The 21,487-nt window shown below is 43.8% G+C and overlaps 1 protein-coding gene across 1 annotated transcript in view; it reads left to right on the top strand.

The window, feature by feature from the left end:
• The window catches only part of LOC104027134 (poly(rC)-binding protein 3), a 49,952-nt gene that overhangs the window by 20,011 nt on the left and 8,454 nt on the right, over nt 1-21,487 (top strand). Inside the window, 6 exon segments of the mRNA XM_075728116.1 lie at nt 1,089-1,220; nt 5,204-5,332; nt 7,492-7,635; nt 12,370-12,426; nt 12,920-12,995; nt 14,827-14,879. Coding sequence (XP_075584231.1) covers nt 1,089-1,220; nt 5,204-5,332; nt 7,492-7,635; nt 12,370-12,426; nt 12,920-12,995; nt 14,827-14,879 — 591 coding nt within the window.

A 21,487-nucleotide genomic window follows, 5' to 3' on the forward strand; every position in this document is an offset into this window, starting at 1 on the left:
ATCATAAATGAGTTAAATGAATATGAAATGCATGTTTTCTGTCATTCTTGTCCTAATCTTTTGGGTAACATTTCTGTGAAGAGTGTAATAGCTGTGCCATGCCACCTCACAGATGGATGAGATGGTATTTTCAGCTCACAGCTAGTGTTAGCAAACCACATCATTGAGATTCTCGTGGGGCAGGTGCCATGCAGCTTGCGGCTTTTTTTTGTGATCCTAAGTACTCTCAACAGCATCCCATCGATCAGTGGGAAGATAAGCTTTATCTTTTCCTCTGTGATGAAGACTTTAGAGGGATTGTTTTGTCTTTCCTAGAAGATTTTAAACAAACAAAATATATTTGAAACAATGTAAACCTCACATCAAGTAGTATATTGAAATGCTTATGAGAATGCATAGTGTAGTCTCATTGGATAATGAGATACATGGATATAGGTTACATTACCTGGATACAGGTAACTGCTGTTCTGCTGAGCTCTTTGTGCTCTGGTTATATAGCTGTGAGGGAAAAGAACTTAGAAATTACGTAGCACTACAAATACTTATGGATCTGCTACAAAAGAGAAATTAATCCTGAGGGGCAGGAAAATATTTATCAAAATAATCTGATTTTCTCTGCCTCAGATTATTCACAGATTCTTTGTCATTCCCTTTTTTAACCTTTTTTCTTTGTATCAAACCTGACAAGACATCGCGTGAAATGTAAAGACACATCACATAGTTAGAAATGTTCTAACTGAGGTGGTGGAAAAGAGGCCAAATCAGGATTTGGGGGCCAGTGAACTCAAAAGGCTCTTTGTCTTTTCCATGTGCTAGGGCTGGTCTAATGACAGACACCACCTCCTCCTCCTCCTAGTCTTGCCTCAGAGAATGTCCCTGTGGTCCAGCAGCGTGGACCTGCACCCCCAGGCAGCAGAAGGGTTCCTCTGGCACAAGCCACTCGTGCGGTTCGTGCTTGTAGCCGACTGGCTTTACCTGCAAGAGAAACAAACCACGACTGGTTGTACCCGGGCATTTGCGCGGAGCCCTTCGGTGCTCACCAGGAATGACAAATCCTCCGCTGATTCTCCCTGCCGTTGTGATTGCAGGACATAAACGCTTCAATGACAAACAGCACGGTGACAAGCAAACCGCCTGTAACGCTGCGGCTCGTCGTCCCGGCCAGTCAGTGTGGATCCCTTATAGGAAAAGGAGGTTCCAAAATCAAAGAAATCAGGGAGGTAAGTCTTGGGATGTCTGCTGGGAACCCTGGCTAGCTCAGCGTCCTACCGCAGCGTGCCCTGCCACCATCGGCCGCTGCGCTTTGCTCATCGCACGAACGTGAGCATGCGCTGGGTGAAGAGCCGGGAAGAGCCTTGCCCTGGGGGGAGCAGGGGTCCAGCACAGCTGCACCCTTCTGTCTTCCTTGAAGCTAAAGACTGTGTGTGAAATAAAGAAACGGCTTTACAACATATTAGTCTCTGATGCGCGATTTAGCAAAGCAACAGTTTAGCAACAGAAATGGCTATTCCAGTTTCTCTCCAGGCACAGCCCCCTCCCCAGCAATTCTCAGGTGATCCCAAGTTGGAGCGTTGCAGCCATTTCCAAATTAGCTACCACCCCTGGAGCCAGAGAAAGGCCCAAGTAGCACTGGGGAGGCCAGGTAAGTAGATCAAACACTTGATCTACTTTTAAGAAAAAAATTATTTTCATACCCCTTTCCTGTTGCTCCCTGATCTCACTGTGCCACAGGTGACCTGATTTCTTGTATTCCAAACCCATATTGATTTTTTTTTTAATCCAGACTTTATCTAAAGGTATTTATTCAATGTGCTATGCTAGCAGCCACTTTTTCCTTTAACCAGAAAATACAAAATTTATCATACGGTGCCAGTTTTACTTCTTCCATGCATGACTGTAACAACATAGCGCATGGCAAGCCAAGGATCCAATGTTTGTAATCAGTCAAACAAGAAAATTAGGTACATGCTTAGTTATGTAGAGAAAATTTGAATAGGACATTTCAGAAAAATGGATTTTTATTCTGGAGAAAGTGACAGTGCTCCTTCTAAATTTGTATTCATTTCCAAAGTGGGATGAGGTGTTGAATATCAAGATAACATGCTGATCAGTTTTTTTCATTTGACTATGTCAAAACAGAAGCTTTGGCTTTACCAAAGTGAAACTTCCTTTTTTTATCTAAAATGTAGACTTGAGACAGTAGGTTTCAGTGAGCTCTTACGTTTCATTTCAAATGTGAAAAAAAGTTAATGGGTATTTTTCTATCGAAGAAAATTTGATCAAAAGTCAAAAAAGAGTGGAATATCCTTTGATCAAAATTTTATATCCAGCATTTACTATGAAATGTTAGTTTATGGTAACCTTGGAAGGAAAGGTGATGATAGAGGACAGTTAAGGGTCTCATCCTATTGTCTTTCAAGTTCTTCCAAATTATTTCATTTTAATTCCAATTTGGTTGTCCCAGGAGGTTTTTTAACAAAGTTTCCTCTGAAGGCTTATCTTCCCCTTTCAGGATTTGGCTGCCACTGAAAGGGTGTTTTCTCTTCTTGCATACAGGGAAGTAAAAGCAACACGTACCGCTTCCATTAGCTGACAGAGCTGCCAAAAGCTGTTTCAGAGTTTTTGCTGCCAAGCAAACAGCATGTTGTTCCTCCATGTGCCTCTTGCTTGGTAGACCGTGTTCGTGAAAACACGCATAGGTGGTAAACCATGTTCGTGAAAACATGCGCTCGCAGAACAATTCAGATCCCTGCCATTTGAAGGGGGTGTCTGTGCTTACTGAGACCTGCAAATAAAAGGCAACTACAAATCAGATTTTTTTTTTTTTTCTTGGAATGCTGTTACTTTATTTTTCATCAGAGTCCGTGGGCTATGCCTCTCAGTAGTCCTTATTGTCAAACCAGCTTTTGAGATGTGGGAGAAAGGAGTCACTTGATGGCACTGCGGGGAAGAAAACATTATTTCTGTGCAGATGTTAGGGTCATCGGAAACCCTCCCACTTTCTCTCTTTAATCCCAAAAATGCTTTGTCAGAGAACTTGGTATAGATGGGAGAAGACACTCGTGTGTTGAAGCGCGTTTCCTGGGTGGAAGGAAGGTGTTGAGTTTGCCTTGGCACGGGACATTTCTGGCTCAGATTCTGGACGGCGCCCGCACTGTTGGTGTTTGCAGCGGCTCGTGCCTGGGCGAGGCAGAGCCTGCCGAGCCGCCGCGCGTTCTCGCCCTGGCAGGCAGCAGGCGAAGCCAGGCTGAAGCTAAAGCTAAAGGCAGAGCTGCTTGTCAGAGCGCACGGTCGGAGGCGACCTCAGCCACGAGACACGATTTCTCTTGGCCCTCCAGATCTCTCAGATGTCCAGGAGAACCGTCAGGCAGCAGGAATCCAGCTGATTTCTTAGTTGTGTTAAAATAGGAGCAGGCGTGAGTGTGAACCGTGTGCTGGTGAGTGCTTTAGCTCTAGGTTCTACAGCTGTCGATACTTCGGATTTTATTTTAAATATGGGTAACCTCATCCAGAGCACTGCGTGAGTGCTTTTAGGACATAGGTTTTTAAAGGTGAGATTGGTCTGTTGGTCTGTGTACATGAAATGACTGAAGTGATTATTCTGGTGAGCATAGTTTCAGAAGCAATTACCTACTAGTCTAGTACAAGGAAGTAAAAGGATAGTGTTTGGCCTAATAGGTGTTTTGATGAGGCTAATGTAGCGAGAAGTCACACTGCACATTTTCTTAAGCATAAGGGTAATGGACAAAATATTACTCGTTTTTTTTGGTGCTGACATATGACCGAAGTCAAAGAATAAACAAGATCGGCGCTGGAAGCAAATCCATAAATGACTGCAGTATTTGGCAGAGTATTTTGTGCTAGATGTACAGACACCCAGAACTGTGCGTTAAACAGCAAATATGATCAAACAGAAAAAAAAAAAAAGAGCATCCAGCTCAAGATGTGGCCTAATTTCATCATCACACAACACACTGAGCGGCAATTGTGTGAGGGATGGTCTTTTGTGTTCAGTCATGAACCCAGGAACGACATGTAGGGTTGCTGTACTATTTTCAAGATAAGATTACAAAAAAAAAAAAAAAAAAAAAAAAAAAAAAAAAAGAAAAGCATGACTGATTGATCAAATTATGGCGAAATTCCAAAGCCTATTAGAGCAAGGAATTGATATTCTGGCCTTAAACAGCACTAGTGAACAGAAGATGCAATCAGTAATTTAATCAGTCTCTGGAAAGAAGAATAACATGTGTTGTATGTAACCAGCAGGAAAACAAATTAACTCCTTGCTGACTGACACAAAGTCAGTGGTTACTGAAAATTCTTTTTTTAAAAAGTCCAAAATATTGCATTGCGGTAACAGTCAGGAATAGGTTTTGTTTGTAATATGTGAAAGAGCTAACTCAATATGAAGTGCCTGGGGCTTTTTTCTGTTGACTGAAAAAGTCTTTCAGGATGTTTGTGAAATAATGCCAGGGATTGTTTTGGCCTCATGTATTTTTGTCTTTTCTTTGGATTTGTTTTTCTTTTGTTAACTAAGATACATTAATGCCAAGACCAAATTTAACAAAAAATAAAACAAAACTGGCTCATTACCTCCTTGGGTTCATTAATGAGCTAAAAGTTGATGATGTGCATATATTTAATCAACACTAATTATGAGTTAGAAGTGCTTCCGTACCATCCTGAAATCTTCCAGAGCATAAGGCAGCCCCAAATTTCATCCAGAGAAACAAGTCAGCCATCAGTGGATTAAAGAGCCATTTATCTGCAACTCATTTGATTAGCAGACCTTCTTCAGTTATCAGCATTTTTTTTCCTCTCTTTTTGTTTTTATTACTGAAAAGTGCTTCATTTCACCTCTTTCTTTTTTTAGTGAGCATTGCAACTGTCTGTCTTTGAGAGGGTTAAGAGACTTGTCCTGAAATTCAGGTCACAGTTTGATTTGTTAACAGCTACTGGGGACTAATCTTCCTAGGATGGGAGTGTTTGCAAATTGGCTTGAAGGGGCAAATCCATGTCCTGCCAGAACCCAATTACCCTGTCTGGGCGTGAGTTCACGTCGGCGCTCTACCACATATCTGGCGAAGAAAAGACAAAAAGTTGAGAGGTGCATCCCCTCCATCACATCAGTGAATCGCCGGCTTTTGAGAGGTGCCGTTCCCTGCCCGACGGTGACGCTCTCTTTGCCTTGTCTCTGCTCAAGTCCACAGGAGCCCAGGTGCAGGTAGCGGGGGACATGTTGCCAAACTCGACGGAGCGCGCAGTGACTATATCGGGCACCCCCGACGCCATTATCCAGTGCGTGAAGCAAATATGTGTGGTTATGCTGGAGGTAAGTGAGTGCTTGGCATATCGCCTCTCGCTCGGGAGATGCTCAGACACATCATTAATTTTCAATTGCCCTGGGTTCCCCAGGGGTGCTGCCTGCCCTTCCCGTGCCAGGGATTGCAAGAGGACTCTCTTAGCCTGTGCCCTTCCTGGTGTTTGGGAGCCTCTCGCAGCAGGGCTTAGCAATCAAAGACCTGGGCTGTCATGACACTGCCAAACAACAAACCAGGTCCAGCGTGGAGCTGCAGCCCGTTCTGAGAGAAAAACATTTTATTCTGATGCAGAATAGGGTAGAAAACATCTAGGTCTTGTTTTAAATAGAAATAATTCTGACTAGTGTAATTTAGATTTACCAGGACTTTTTGCTCCCTTAGGTCATTGCATAAGGCCGGGATGCTTCATTTTGACGGCAGTTTTTTAGCTCTTAGTTTAAACGATACAAAGTTAATTTATATAAAAATCTGGGCATTTTAACCCTTGCTGAAAATGCCCATAATTTTGTGCAAGTACATTTCTCAACTGATTAAGTTGAATAGAAGTTTGGAAAAAAAAGAATATTTCAGCAAATCAAAATTAAATATTTTGACCTAGTAACCACAATTTTTGACAAGGAACATAAAACATGTCTGCTTTTATCACATTTTCTGCTGGAAAATTTTCTGTGGTTTTTTGGTTTGGTTTGTTTTTTTACCTAAGTCTAGTCAAGGGCTGTCTCATGATAATCTCTGACACCCTACTGTTCTGTTATTCTTTAAAGAGGAGAGAAACAGTAGAGTGTTTGAGACAGTACTGCAGCTATTGGATGTTCAGAAGCATGCAGTGCATCAAAATGACATACAGCCTTTGCATCAAAATGTCATACAGCCTAATGCAAATAAAAGCATAAAAACTGATAAATCCCCAGTGTTTTACTGGCGAAAAGTGACTCTTGCTTCAGTTCTTGCTGGATTACTGTGAGGAAGGAATTTCTTTATAAAAATGTGAAAGAACAAAAAGATAATATTAAAAAATAATTTTAGTTTGTTAGAGATGGAGTACGTGATGGCAATAGTTACCAGCTTTGTGAATACACAGTGTAGTCTATTGTCCAAGCGACATTTGTGGAATAAATAGTTATTTGCTAAAGAAGATGAGAGAAGCCACTTCCCAAAATCAGAGAGACACAGTCCTATTTTGCCACAGGTACAGCCACTTTTTCAGTAACCAGTTTTGACATAAGAAGTACTTAATTTTAGCATCAGGCAAATCGCAAGCAGCACTAAGACGACACTGGCTTAACTACAGTTTGCTGCTTCAAACGTTTAAGAGAAAGAATGTGCTCTGATTTGCAGCATATATTTAATTTGGCAACACTTTCTTTGACATGAAATAGCTAATTATATGTTATTAATTAATGGAAGTGATACTGTTCTTGCCGCCTTTAGTTGTAGTTAATGCACTGAAACCAGGGCACGATCCTGCTGAGTGTGGCACAGCTTGAAGCCTTTTTTACAGACACATGCTTCTGCTTTATTTACAAGGAGAAAGTTAGCCTCAGTCAGGTGTTTTCCCTTTGGGTCCTTGCCTTGGGCTACAGGGAACAAACTCCCTTTTCATGCATTATGAAGGCCGTGGTTACGCTCCTGCTGAAGCTGGGAGGATTTTTCTCCAACCTTCCAGCTCAGTCAGACAAAAGGCAGGATCAGGCTGTTCATTTGCAGTTGAACAGCTGACTTAATTGAGTTGGTAAAACAAGAAACCTTGATGTGCAGCAGTGTAGGAAAGATCGATAAGCAGGAGATGTGCTCTGTGTTAACAAGCGAGAGCGCAGGCCGGACTCTTCCAAAACATCGACAAATTTCAAAACTGTGCCTGTGTTTCCTGAAATGCCTTGTCATGCTTAATGAAGCTTCATAGCTTCATCCGACGGTAGCAGTAGTGAAGCCACGAATGCCAGCACTGCCTGTTTCGGCTGCGCATTTGCGACCTTGGCTCTTCCCCTTGAAGCCTGGACAACTGGCCTCCAGCTTGCTTTTGGGCTGTTGAGGTGGAGGGCGGGGTGGGGTGGGCTGGGCTGGGTTAGCTGCATGCCTTGTTGTCTCAGGTGACCAAAATAAGGAGTAATTTTTTAATATAAGCTCTGCTTCATTCTGCATTTTGATCGTTTTGTGTTTTTGTCTGCAGTCCCCACCCAAAGGTGCCACCATCCCCTACCGTCCCAAACCTGCCTCTGCACCTATCATTTTTGCAGGTGGCCAGGTAAGAGCAGACACCATTTTGGCTTCAGCTGGAAACCACACCGTCTTGGCCCAACCTCAGCCAGCGCCTGTTAGTTTTCAACTTTTACTCTTTTTTGCCTGGTATAGTATTGATGTGCTTTGTCTACTCTGTGTGCTTACAGTTTGCAGGAAAGGAGAACACTGCATTGCAAACTTGATGCGAAATTGTGATGACTGGTATTTTACCAAGATTTAAAATTAATTTCTGCAATTAAGAAAAGTTTGCCCTTCTGTGAATTGAGAGGTGTCCAAATCAGGTGGTCCCTGAAGGGGACAAAACTGCTTATTGTAGAGGTTGGTTTTTTTCACTCTTAACTTGCAGGTCCACTAGCAGTATAAGCAGTTTTGTCAATTTTCAGAGATGATCAAACAGCGGGATGTCTCTGCTCATGAAAGGCATAATTTTTCTCTCACAGTTTTCACATTTTTTAGGACCAAGTAGTGCGTTTTGCCGTAAAAATGTACACACACATAATTTCTGCTGCTTATAGTCTCCCAGGACCAAGGGGTTCTGAGGTTACAGGAACTACATACATGCAAGTGTAGACCTTCCCAACCATGGCGTGCAACTGCCTGATTGATAACACAAGAGCAGCATTCCTGTTTCTTTTTTATATAGTGAAGTTCTGACAATTCCCCCTTCATCTTAAGTTGTATCAGTCAGGGTTCTCATCTGCCTTTAAAACCCTGTGCGCAATGTGACTCTTCCTTGTCTTTTGATAATGCTCTGAAATGTGTCTGCAACGTGCTGCTGAGATGTGGCAGGAATTTGCTCTGCCATCATCCACTGCAGGGGGAATGCAGTTTTAGTAACTGATGAGCGAGCAATGAACACAGCTGATATGTACTCTAAAAACACCCAGAGGAGGCTCACAAGGGGACCCATATAATGAACAGGCTAAGAGCTGCACTGCACAGATAGGTGCAATGGTGGCGGAGTGAGATGCTGCAAGCCCTACCCAAGTCAAGGGGAAATTGATCTCCTAAATCTGGCCTAGAGGAAGGCAGCCGTCTTTCTACTTGGGATTCATGTATGTGAAGCCTGAAACCACCCAGCCAAATCTTTTCTCCAAGGTGACAGCAAGGCTTCTTTTAAAGTAGTTACCCAGTAGGAAGAGCCACTCACCTGCATGGTGGAACATCTGCAGGCAGGTCCCACCTCCCATCTCATTAGCCCAGCCCAGGTCATCACCCTGTCGTAGGGTGTGGGCAGCCCTAGAGACCATATCTCACCCCAGCAGGCAATTTGGAGGTCACACTAGAAGCTGGACACAGGGTTCCTGGTGGGTGCTGCTGGTATCAGTGGTGGTATGACAACCTGTGCCACCACAAGGTGCGGGTTTGTAAGGAAGCTCCTGCACATCTCAAGCATACGCCAAAGCGCCGTTGCTTCTGACATGCCCTTGTAATAACCTTTCTCTGAATTTTTGTCTCAGAGTTTTACCTTCTACTCTGTAATGTCATGTTGTGATGTATGTCCAGATTTTCATGATCTGGATGTAGTAGCTTTCAATTCCTTGTGTTCAAGCCTACCATTCTTAGTTGTCTTCAAAATAAGAAATCTGCTTCCTTAGTGACCAAAGTTGAATTGAAATTTTAAATAATTTACCAGAAATTGGTCTGTGACTGAAAGCTCAGAATAATTTACTCCATACATATGTTTACACTGCAGTGCTTTCCTTTACGAAATATGTGTGCATATACACAGCAGCCCGTGTTACCAGTATTGTAATTGCCACTACCTTCAAAGACTGTCTCTGTATATGATTACTCAAAAGTATTGAAACCGTTTGCTAGAGTGCCCTGAGCAGTTTGTATAAATAATTGAAAGTGTCCTATTTTAAGGTCTAATAGCTCTTGTCATCTTCAGTTTTATCAGTTAAAAAAGTGTTCTCACTTTTCTAATGCAATCTTATTGATGTGAGAGTGAGTGTAAGAGACAGACACTTTCAGTATGCTTTGAATTTCTGTGTGCTCAGACCAAGCAGACTTTTTAAGAAAAGCTTAAGATGTGTTTGGGCGTCAGTATGGAAAGGCACTTTAATGAGGTTTCATAAGTGGAAATTAATACTGAAAATAAAATCTTATCAGCAGTATTAATTCCATCCAACCTTTTGGCTACACCATCAGAAGTTATTTTTCTATTCTAAATTACATCATGGCTATCTTGAAAGGTTTTGGTTTGTTTAATGCTTGCATATCAAGCAACACTAGCAAAATCAAATTTCTAGTTTCCTTAACAAGTTGGGGTTCTTCTGCTTTAAGTATTGCTTTTAATTCTCTTGTGCTTCTTCGATACTGTGTTGCATAACAGAACTAAAAGGAAGCTGAACGCTGTCCTGCCCTGCTCTGCCCCTTACTAATATTTAGCAAATACAGTGGTTTAAAAAAAAAAATCCGTCACTCCTGCCTGATGGAAACAAATTGGAAATTTCTACCCACTGGGCTACATTGCTGCTTAGATGGGTACTCACAGGGTACAGCTTTGTTTTATGTCTCATAGCAGTTTTATAGTTTAAATTGAGGAAGATTTGTAGACCGGGTCATTCCTGCTGTTACTAATGTCAGTATGGCAGTAGGGAAGTTGCCCTTGACTTTGATGGAAGCAGACCCGTAGCTCATGTCCTCAGTGAAACGTCACAGTACAGACATCTCAGTAGCCTCTGCCAGGCTTGTACTTAGTATGCCTCAGACGCAGAAGGGCATAGTTCCTCTGCCAAGGGGTAAAGCTGTCAAAGACAGTTTTTCTCAACCTAAATCAATCAAATGACCTTTTGGGAGCCTAAGAAATGAAGAGGTTTTGGGTTTTGGTTTTTTTTTCCCCTGAAAAAGAAAATTCAAGACCCATCTTGTCCATGCTGCTTTGATGGTTTTCATTGACGACCAAATAAAAGCTAGTCTGAACTCTGAATGTTCATTATTTTTGTTATTTCTCCAGTTTGTTTGCTTCCTCATATGTATACATGGAAGCATGAGGGAGCGGAGTGATGAAGAAAGGGGTGACTTCCATTAGGTTTGCTGGTGATTTTTTTGCAATGGTTTCTTGCTGGTTTGCAGACCACTGCTTGGGAAGCACCCATGTAAAAGATGTTCTCTCAGCTGGGTTTAAAGTAAAGCCAAGATCAGAAAGGACACTTGTGATCCAGCACAGAGGCTCAGAGACCAAAGCATGGTTTCCAAACCCACTGTTTGCTCATGGACCTAAGCCCCCACTCAGCAAAGCAGCGTAACATCTCTTTAAGGTTGTCCTCATTTGGTAAAACACCTAAACGCGTGCTTTGCTTAATTGAATATGTGCTTGCTTAAGAGCCACTGACAGCAGCGATCCCCTGTTTTGGTGAACTGGAACCTTTTCTTGTCATTTATAAATCATCTGTAATGGCCATCCCTTGTAGATGCACGTGAGTATGTACGCCCATGAGCATCCCACTGAGCCCGGTCACGCTCGCTTCTGCCTGAAAACTGCTCATGTGCGTAACCTTGCCAGATCGCGGCCTTGCTTTATAACTAATTTAAAAACTAAATGAAATGTTTCTTCTCCAGAAGGGAAATTCTGATGCAGAAATGTGCATTAAGCAGTTAGGGTATTACAGGTTTTAATATCCGAACTCCATTAAATGAATTGTTTTATCATTTGCAGAGGATTCATTACTTTCTAAGAGGCCTTTTGTCAAATAAGCATTTTGCAAACTAAGCTAATCAGCTCTGTTCCTGTTTGTAATTCTCCCACTACAAATATTTATACATTATAATTTGTCCTTCTGCTTTCCTGCCTATCTAAGCACAAGCACATTAAAATTTTTCTGACATGCCATTGCATTCGGAAAAGCCCTGCAGGATATAACAGAAAATTATAAACTCTCTGTATTTTTTTTTTCTTTGTGGGCCATTACAGAGAGTTTAACAGAGCCAGCAGGAGCGACGAAGGGCCGTGCTAACTAGTGCCAGCCATGCCACGGTATCCCTCCTTGCTCACGTGCTTTTTTTGCCTCCCCCGCCTGGCCCCAGTGCTGCCAGGAGTGATGCCAGAAGCTGTACCCCTTGCACTGCTCTCTTGGATTTAGAGGGGGGATATTTAGCTGCTTGTGGCAGATCAGCCCGCCACGCTGGGGGTCTCCATCATGCCCGGGTCTCCAAACCGGCACGCTGGCCCCGTGCGCAGGCACTGCAGGACCGGCTGCCGTCCGGCGCGCGTGCTGGCGTACCCGCTGGGGCGTGAGTCCCCCGCGGTGCGGTGCACCGGGGCACACCTTTGCTGCCATTTAGCATCTGTGGCTCTCAGGAGCCGGAAGAGGTGGCTCAGGGCTGCAGGCGGCACTCAGGATTTGGGTGCCGGGGCAGGACGTCCCCCGCCCGGGTCTGCCCCATCCTTGCTGCCTCAGCATCTCCCCGTGTGCGTCAGTGGCGCGGGGTGGTTTGGCAGCGGCGGGGGGGAAGGGGCCGCACCCCGCTATGCTCCTCGGCCCCCGTGGTGTCCCCAGCTCTGCTCCCAGCAGGCGGAGCTGGGCTGAAGAGGGGTCCCGAGGACTGGGGTCACCGGAGCTCGGGCAGCGGCACCCGGCACCCCTGCTCGCGAGGGGTGCGTGGGCAGCCCCTAAGATCTTCCTGACCCCTGCCAGGCGTTATCGAGCAGCACAAGACAATTAAGCGTCACTCAGCGTTGAAAGCGATGTGGGTGGCATTCACCTGGCGAGCCAGGTGGAGCTTTTCTGGTGAAAACGGGAATGCTGCTTGTCCCGCCTGACTGACTGACCCGTGTCTTAACTGTGCTTGTTGTTTCCAGGCGTTCACGATTCAGGGGCAGTACGCCATCCCTCATCCAGACGTGAGTCCCACGCATGTAAATTACTCCCTTTTTCTTCCTCTCCCTCTTATTTGTTCTGGGCAACATTTGCTTTCTACAGTTAGCACAAAAGGCACGGCCTAAGGACACCTTTCCTGAACGGCGCACTGTGGAGCCACGTGTTAGCTCAGCTGCATCTCTTACCTTTTGTAATAATTGCTAGAAAGTACAATGGCCCAGGAACAAATGACAGTTATCTTGGTCTTTCTTTGCATGTGATATATTTGAGTTCTTTTAATATGTAATTCTACAGTAATTAGTTAATATTAACAATAGCCATTACATGTAATAACAGTAGAGATGTCATTTATAACCAGTTTGGGTTTTATTTTTTTTTTCTCTACGGTAGATTAGAATGAATGATTAAACCTTTTTTTTTTTTTCCAATATAATTTTAATTAATCCAGTTTTAGAACACGTAAGATGGTTTCTCTGCTCTGAAATAATTCCATTTGATTGGTTAGTTCTAATTTCCCATCCTGCCCTGCAGTTGACCAAGCTTCACCAGTTGGCTATGCAGCATCCCCCCTTTACTCCCCTTGGGCAGACCACCCCTGGTTTCCCTGGTACGTACCCATGACCCCCTGGGGATGTCCTTCTTCTTAACAGCTTTGTTTCCCGTGGTCATTACATCATTTTAATAATAAATGTGGTCAATGACCGGCGATCCTTCTGTTTTTACACATTAATCTCTGTTCTTGCCCCGCCATGCCTCTGTTACAGTTCCTTTCATCATTACTAAAATGTGCTTTGTTCGTTGCATTTATTTAATCAAAACTGCTTCATTTGTGCCGTTGGCGAAAAGCCCTGAGTTTCTATCATTCGGTCCTTGCAAAGTTATTGTGGACCATACAGTATGTACCAGTTGGTCCCGAGTGAAGTACTTGGGCATGCATTTTGTCAAATTTCCAGTTTGGTAACGTGGTTCAGACAGAAGCAAACATAGGAAAACACTATGTAATCGTGGTAAAGAAATACTGATTAAAGAAATTACGGCATGCTGAAACTCAAATTCCTTGCACAGCCAAATGTCTTAAGAGTATCTGTAATCATCACTGCTGGGACAAATGCCTCTCTTCCTACTAGATATGCAAAGATAGCTACAAAATGCAATGGAAATTTAGTTAAATTAAGGACTGCAAATTTGGTCCATATTTATTAGAGCTGAAGCCGAATTCTTGATTCAAGAGTGAGAAGTCAGTTAACCCTGCAATAAATCATTTTTACTGTACTTCACTACATACACGCTTGTCGTCTAAAAACTTCACAAAACAGAAGTACGTATGTACTGGTACATGCTTTGTATGGCAAATAACATTTTATCACATACATCAAATTCTGTGAGCAAGCTGATTGTTATATATACCATGTAAAATAAGCATATGCAACTCTTAATTGAATGTAAACATAAGTAAAATGTAGGTGAGTCACTTTTTTTGTAAAAGTATTTCTTTTCCATCTTTTCTAGTTGGAAGTGAGTATTTTTGGCATGTCTTTACAGATAATAATAATAATAATAAACAGCAAAAAAAAGAGAAAAGGAGAGAAAGAAACATGACATCCAAAATACCCTTTTATTTCTTCATGATGTATCTGATAAAATATCTACAAGTAATACTAAATTGCCTTCCCTAGCTTTATATTTTCCTTATTCTTGTCATTAACATGCTGCTCCTTAATCTTTTCCTGGTTATATTTGTGAGATGTACATTTCTGTAATGTTACCATGTGTTAAAGCAGTAATTCCATTTTTCCTGAGCATTTGCCTTTTGTCCACCCAATTTACAAACAAATGTATGCAGCTTAGAGTATTTTGTACATTTCCCTTCAAAAATTACCCTTCCCAACATTTCTTCAGCAACTAATACCACATATAATTTCCAAATTTTCCTAGGTTAATTTCCTCATCCTTATTTTAATTTATTATTTTTTCTTTTTCATATCTATGTATTTTGTTCTGCTAATTGCTCGTTTGACTTGCACTTTCATTTTCCGTATTCTAGAACTCCTGGTAGACAGGTCAAATTTCAGCCATCCATTAATTTCTCAGTTGACGTGTTTAGAACAAACTTCAGAGACTTTTTTTAGGGGAAACCCTTCATTTTCTAGAAGCTTTTTATGACCCTGTGGAATCTCACGTGACATTTGTTGCTTTGGTGGGTTAAAGGTTAATTAAAATAAGACTCATTTAAAATTAGTCCAGCCCTCCGAGTTTTGCATCTCTTGCTTTCTTTTCTGTTCCGCTAGCAGTTCTCTATTTTTCTTTGCTCCTCTCTTGGTTTTTTGTTTTTTTTTTTTCCTTCTTCCTGTATGTTTCCTTCTTTAAAATACCATTGGTTGTGTCTTGCCCTTCTTGCAAACAACTGGCGTAACATTTTCCCTCTGTCCCCTGAATAGGACTGGATGCCACTACTCCAACCAGTTCCCATGAACTTACTATTCCCAATGATGTAAGTGGACCAATAGTCAGCATCACTTTCTCTTCTCTCGCTCCTCTGCTGCCGGAGGGGAAACCTCTCAGCTTCGGCTCATTTGTAGACACCAGTCCCCAGCATAAACTGCGCGGCATTCCGTCTGTTGGGGAGGGGGCACTAGGGGTTAGTGAAATGCCAGAGAGAAGCAGCAGAGGCAGGTCTCCGGCGATGCTGGTGTAGTTGCGCGATGGTGCACCGCGGCACTGGCTTCGTTAAAGCTGCTTGCTTACAGCGGTCTTAGATGGGTTATCAAAATTCACCTCTCAGGTGGCGCTAGCACGGGCAAAAAAGCCACTTTGGTTATGTAAAGGTGCAGTATAAGGGTTTATTTGAAAAACGAGGGCTAAAAACATCCCTGCTCCAGCAACTCTGGACCGGCTGTGATCGACAGACCCAGTCTCCATGAGCAATATGGTGCTGAATCTTAAGACAGGTACTCAAAACGCCCAACTGATACGCTGCGTGTCACATAAAAATGCCTTCCCACTTTACTCACTTTCCTCGCAAACGGTGGGGGTGAGGGTGGGGGTGTTCAGTTTTCATTACAAATGAGTCACTTGGAAAATGGAAGATTTTCCCTGCGGTAAAAAAAGCTTTCAAGCATGAGTGGAATCACAAATAGCAATTACATTACTTAAGAGATACTTACAATATTGTGTAAGCCCTATTAAACTCAGTGGCCATGATTTACAGTAAGAAAAAAATAGAGAATGACAAAGAAATGAAGGTGTGAGTGCTGTGATTTCATAAGCTTTCTGTTACTTAAAAGATGCCCTGCTGATTTATCAGTACCTGCTTTACAACCCAATTTATTGTATGTTGAGAATTTTATGGGAGGACCCCATTTATCCTTACAGTGCAAGTTTTTTAATCTCACCTTCAGGCAGATGTTGCTCTTGCCATCAGTGATATAAATCCAAGGTCACTCTTCTGACTTCACTTCTTTCAGGGTTCATGGTGGAGAAAGAGAGGGCAAAAGTTGGCCTTGTGTCCTGTAGTGCGGTAAAAATTGAAATAAAACATCAGTTTCTCATCCAGGAGGCGTTGAGTGCCCCGGCTCAGCACTGCCCTCTGAAAAGCAGACACACATCCGCGCGTTGCTTCGGATAGAAGATTTTTCTGGCTACGCAGTGCGTGTCTTGCTGCTGTTGCTAGAGGAGCAAAACCAAAGCCAGGATGGGGTCGGGCTTCGAAACAGCCTGCAGGGGCTCTCCAGGTGATGAAGGGGAGTTCTGGTGGTCCTAAGGCGTCCGGGTGTGCATGAAAGGACCGGAGGCGTTAGTGCTGCCCACGCGTGCTTCGCCTGTGCGTGCTTCGCCTGTGCGTGGGCAGCCGGTGCTGCAGCGCCGGCGCGGAGGGGAGGAAGGGCTCTCGCGTCCCGTCGGGCATCGGGGGCTCCTTGGGAATTTTGCAAGGGGAAAAGCAGTTTCCCAGTGCGTCTCCCCGAGGTGTTTGTTCTGCCTGTGCCCCGGGCTGCCAGCGGTGTCCTGGGGCTGCAGCAGCAGGAGTGTCCCGTCCCGGGGGTCTCCCAGCGTACCGGTGCCCCGCGGCCCCGTCACTGCTGCAGCAAGGCTGCAGAGAGCGTCTCTGGGCGGCCTAGCGCCAAAAATGAGGAGATGAGGGAGACGGAGGGACGTGGGGCAGAGAGGGAGCTGGGTGAGGAGGCGGCAGCAGCCGTGTTCCGCGTGTGCCCTGTCAGTCAGGTGCTGTGCACGGAGGGAGGTCAGGGCGGGAGGGGCAGCAGCAGTTGTGCAGCAAAGCCTGCATTGGTAATTTGGCTTCGCTTTCCCAATAAGCATCTCCTAGTGCCGGTTTTGATAGGCAGGCAGTGTGGCCCGGCGATTATTTATCTGGTTGAAGGAGAAGGAAGCTGCAGGCCCTGGCACGGGGCTGAGGTGCAGCCCCGAGACTCCACGTGGCCAGCCCCCCGCCTGCCCCGACTCCAGGGGTCCCCTGTGCTGCGTGAGTCCCCCGGCTTTCTTATCGTATGTGCTTATGTGTGCAAAATCCAGCACGCATGAGAAGAACAGGAGACTTGCAAATATCTACATGCTCCGCAGCTACCAGAGAAGTCGGTGTATATGTACACGCGCTACACTTACTTTTTAAAACCAAGATAATGATAAGCGCATAAAACCAAAGCCTCAGTAAGAATCTGATGGAGCAAAATCAGATACAAAGAGAATAAGGAGCTCAGACTTTAGCCTAGCCTACAGAAAGTAGATATTAACAGCCATTTACAATTTGCATAGCTTCATATTAAAATAAGATTTCCTCACTCCCTCTGGCATTAGGGCAGTGACAGAAATTTTTTTTCTGTTATTAGTAATTCCTGTAACAACATGATGCTGCTTTCTTCATACAGTATGCTGATAATTGCAACTAACCTGTTGCTCAATAACAAAGACATACTGGAGAACAAAGAAATGCATTTTACAGAAAGTTATTTTCCACATGCTAAAAGCCGAGGCTTCCTCTCCAAATAATGAATTCAGAAGTTTTGCCTTTCTAGGTTTTCTCATAACTTCTGGGTGTCTCCAGAAAGAGAACAGCAAGGACATTTCTCCAGGTCCCTCTCAGAAGTCACTTTGATCCTTATTTAGTACGTCCTTTTCCTCATCAAAACCTCTTATAGGGGCATTTGGTTGCCTTTCTTTCCTTGCTGGGATCTTGTCTGGCCTGCTGCTGCTGCCCAAGTTATATTGTATAAGTGTGTTTCACATAAATCCCAGAATAAAGTGGCATTAACAGTGACAGGTCCTTAAGGGAACAGAAGGGATGGTATCCCTGGGTGTAGCTGATTGGGTACAGATGTCTTAAGATTTCAGGATCCAAAATGCCCATGCCCCTAAAATGCCCATTGAGAGTAAATGAACAAACCAATAATAATTAACAAAAACCTGTCTCATTAAAAATTATGCATGTTTTGCATGTATGTGGGAGAAGGAAGCAGAGGCAAGTAACAGGAAAGCAACTTCCCCCTCAGAAAGCACCAAGACCATTTTAAGAAAGCTATAAATCTGATCCCTACTCCATAGAAACAGAAATGTCAATCCAGCCGAGTTGGAAATGGCATACTGAAAACCACCTTTATTCCTCCATGGAGCCAGCAGTACTTCCCTGCAAAGGACGGAGGGGGCCCCACGTGTGCAAAATGCTCTCGGAGCAGCCCACAGTGAAATCCAGCATCTGCTCCATGTGATGCTCCAAGGGGGTCCGTGTGGCGCTGCCTCTTCCACCAGCAGTCACTGGGGGGACGGAGCTCCCATCTTTGCAGATCCCCAGTCCATCGCCTGTGGGGGGAGAGAATGGGCGCAAGCCCTTAAAGAGAACATAAGGGCAGCATCCGCCCCTAGCTGTGACTTCCAGCAAGGCCACCCACCACCTACACGTTACAGGAAAAGCGCACCTTGCCCTATTCTACAGCCCTCTTCCAGAAAAGTCCTGAGAATAAGTGCCATGTTCTTATAAAACTAAGCTGATGGCTAAGTCCATCCCTGGCTCAGAAACTTTCCAGTTGTGTGAGAGGGTTTAAAAGCAATGGTTAGGCGAAGACTTAATAATCTGCACAAGAAGCGCTGGGAAAGGTCCTGCAGTAGTGTAAGTCAAAGCACTTCTACTGAAGGCAAGGGGCCTGTGGATTCAACCTCAATAAATTTACCTTACTGCTGAGGGCCTCCCATGTAATAGAGAAATAATGCCTAGAGCAAAAATACAGAATTAACTAGATTCTGTCAGTTAGCAATGTTTAAGGGGATGTATTATGAAAAAAAAAGTAATTTTAATAATTTTTTATATGTTTGCACGTGGCCTGATTTTTGTCTGCGCTTAATCTAAGAAAATGGCATTTGATTGCTCAAGTAGACCTGTCCAGATGAGCTCAAGAATCAGTAGAAGGATTTTGGAGACTTAATATTCATCAGAAGCAAAGTGAGACCATTTGTGGGACACGGCGCTATTTAGCATTAAAAGTAATTCCCCCCAGAACCGCCTCCTGCTCACTTTAGGGAACAGGGTGGGAACAGGTGTTGGGCCCTCAATAAATTGAAGTGCACACAAATCTGCAGAGTCATTTGAGGTACAAAACAAGTAATAAGGCGGCTCATTTCTGAACACGTTTTCTCAGTTTTCTATATGCCTTTTTGCAAAGCCTGTGAAGTTCTTATCATCCAGATTTTTGCATTAACCTGGCAAGGAAAGTTAAGTTGTTGTTGTTGTTGTTATTATTATTGTGTTTTAAGAGGCACAGAGTATTTAAGCATCTCTTTCCAGGCCCTGCAGTAAGTCTGTAAAGAACTGTAATCATACCTCGGGAGATTGTTTCTCCCTATAGAGTACTCTGCCCCAGCATTTCTAACTAAAAAAAAAAAAAAACAACCCAAACTTGGAACTAAGAAAGCCTGTATCTTTATGAAAAGCAACTGAAGAGTCTCCTTCATGATGAGCACCTGCTCCCTCAACTAATGCAGAGGTTTTGAAAGCCAAGGACTTGCTCTGGGTTGGCAGCGGGGAACCACGTGTACCTGTGCACAGGTATGGTCAACCCCTCTGCTCTGGACAGCAGATACCAAGTTGGAGAGGCTACTTCTTTGGCCCTTTTTACCAGCACTACATTCATTATAAGAAAGGAATCCAATTTTTTTAACCAGTATTTAAAAAGAAAGTGAGCTCCATGCCGCTTCCTGTGACAAGCAATACTCTGCAGCATTGGGCTCAGATAATGAACCAAAAACTAAAAGTCTGATTGCTCCCAGTGCTGCACGGAAGTAATGCAGTGTGATGGACATAGAGGAACAAACCTGTAGGAAACACCCAGAAGAAAGCTGTTCCTATTAGGCTCTGTCAGTGACTTTAGCATTATGGGAAAAAAATATGCATAGCATTTATATTAAGCATAAAAGCAGAGATACCAGCTGCTGCTTAGGTGGTCTGTAAGCCTTAGGTGGGAATTTGGGATACCAGTGGAAACTTTGTTTTATACCTCACACTGTTTTTATCCTTTTTTTTGTAAGCATGTGCTACTGCCGCAGTCAGAGACAGGCTGCTGGGGTAGGTGCACATCTGATCTGAGCTGTTGCGCTTAAGTCTTGAGAGAGTTAAAATATATGTGCGTATACATACACATATTATGTGTGTGCATTTGTATGTACATATGTGTATGTTATATGTATATATTTATAGTATGTGTATTATACTATAGTGCATAGTAGGCTTGGGGTAGCCTATGGTAGGTTTGGCTGTTTCTGGAGAATTTCCTCTTGATTTATTGCATAAGTGAGAGTAAGGCTTACTATATGTTGAGCAAGCAGGTGAGGATCAAAAATAATGCAGCACCTAGAGTCCTTGAAAACAGCTATATGTTTACTGTCCTCCACATTGCCTAATTCCATCTACTGAGCTTGGAAAAGGAGTGAACCCATGTCTGTGAAACACACAGCACTGCATGCAAGGTAGCAACTTGCAAAGTCTGGGGAAGCTTGCTTTTGTGGTGAGGGACTTTTGTGGGACTGAATTACACATTGACTGCCAAATCATGTGAAATGAGCAGCTACAGAACAACCCAGGGGCAGATGACAGTGTTAGAAAGGTCAGTCTTGAAAAGAGGTACGTGCTTGGATGCAATTTGGCATGGCTTCGTCACAAAGCAAGGCAGGGCGGGTGTTTTTATGTTAAAAAAAAAAAAATGTCCATGGCCTGATTGATCAAAGCTTTGTAGACGAAAACCAGTCCCATGAGCTTCTTCCAGAACCCATCGGCTCTTGAATACTCAGATACCGCACAAATTTCATCGTAAGTAATATGTAATGGGAGAGGCACCCCAGAGAGACCCCAAGCACCCCAGCGCTACTGTCCTTCCTGCGTGGCAAATGGAGAAGCGTATTCTGCGCGAGCTGCAGGTCGTGTCACGGCTTGCAGAGCATGTTCAAGCAGCTCATTGTCACAGCAACGAAGGATGACTTTGGAGAGCTTCAGCCCAAAGGTTACCGAACCTCTCTTCCAGATGCTTGCATCACCAATATCCTTGACCACTCTGGACTGAATCCTCGCTACCTAACTCAAAGTCGGCTAGGAGACTGCAAATTCTTTCTGCTGACCCACCTGGGTTACCAGCCTTGCTGAGGACCCCAGCACATAGAAGTGGCAGCCTCCTGAGTGACCCAGAAAGTGCCTTCTCAGAGCTGGTGAACCAGACATGTAAGGCTACGTCTAACAAGGTGCCTGGAGAACCAGCGGTCCCGTGCAGTTCCTCTGCTTTGAATGACACAATGACAGCCACACACTGGACTGCTTGAAATTCTTCTAAATAATACATTTTCATATATTTCTGCATGTTTTTTACACCGAGTAATTTTATCAGTTTTCCACCCTTCTGCTTTGGACAGACTGAGGGAATATGTGCGGTCTACATTTTCCTGTTGACGCTTAGGACATAATTATTAAAGCAACCAGAAGCATATTCAGATCGGCACATCGGCTGAGAAGTATCAGAGGAATCTGAAGACTTGACGGGCACCATAACAGCTGCTTCACAGAGCCTAAATCCTGGTCACTGCTTCATAAGACCATCAGTAGCAACAGACAGA

Source organism: Pelecanus crispus, chromosome 2 (genome assembly GCF_030463565.1).
Source record: "Pelecanus crispus isolate bPelCri1 chromosome 2, bPelCri1.pri, whole genome shotgun sequence".
Classification (NCBI taxonomy): Eukaryota; Metazoa; Chordata; class Aves; order Pelecaniformes; family Pelecanidae; genus Pelecanus; species Pelecanus crispus.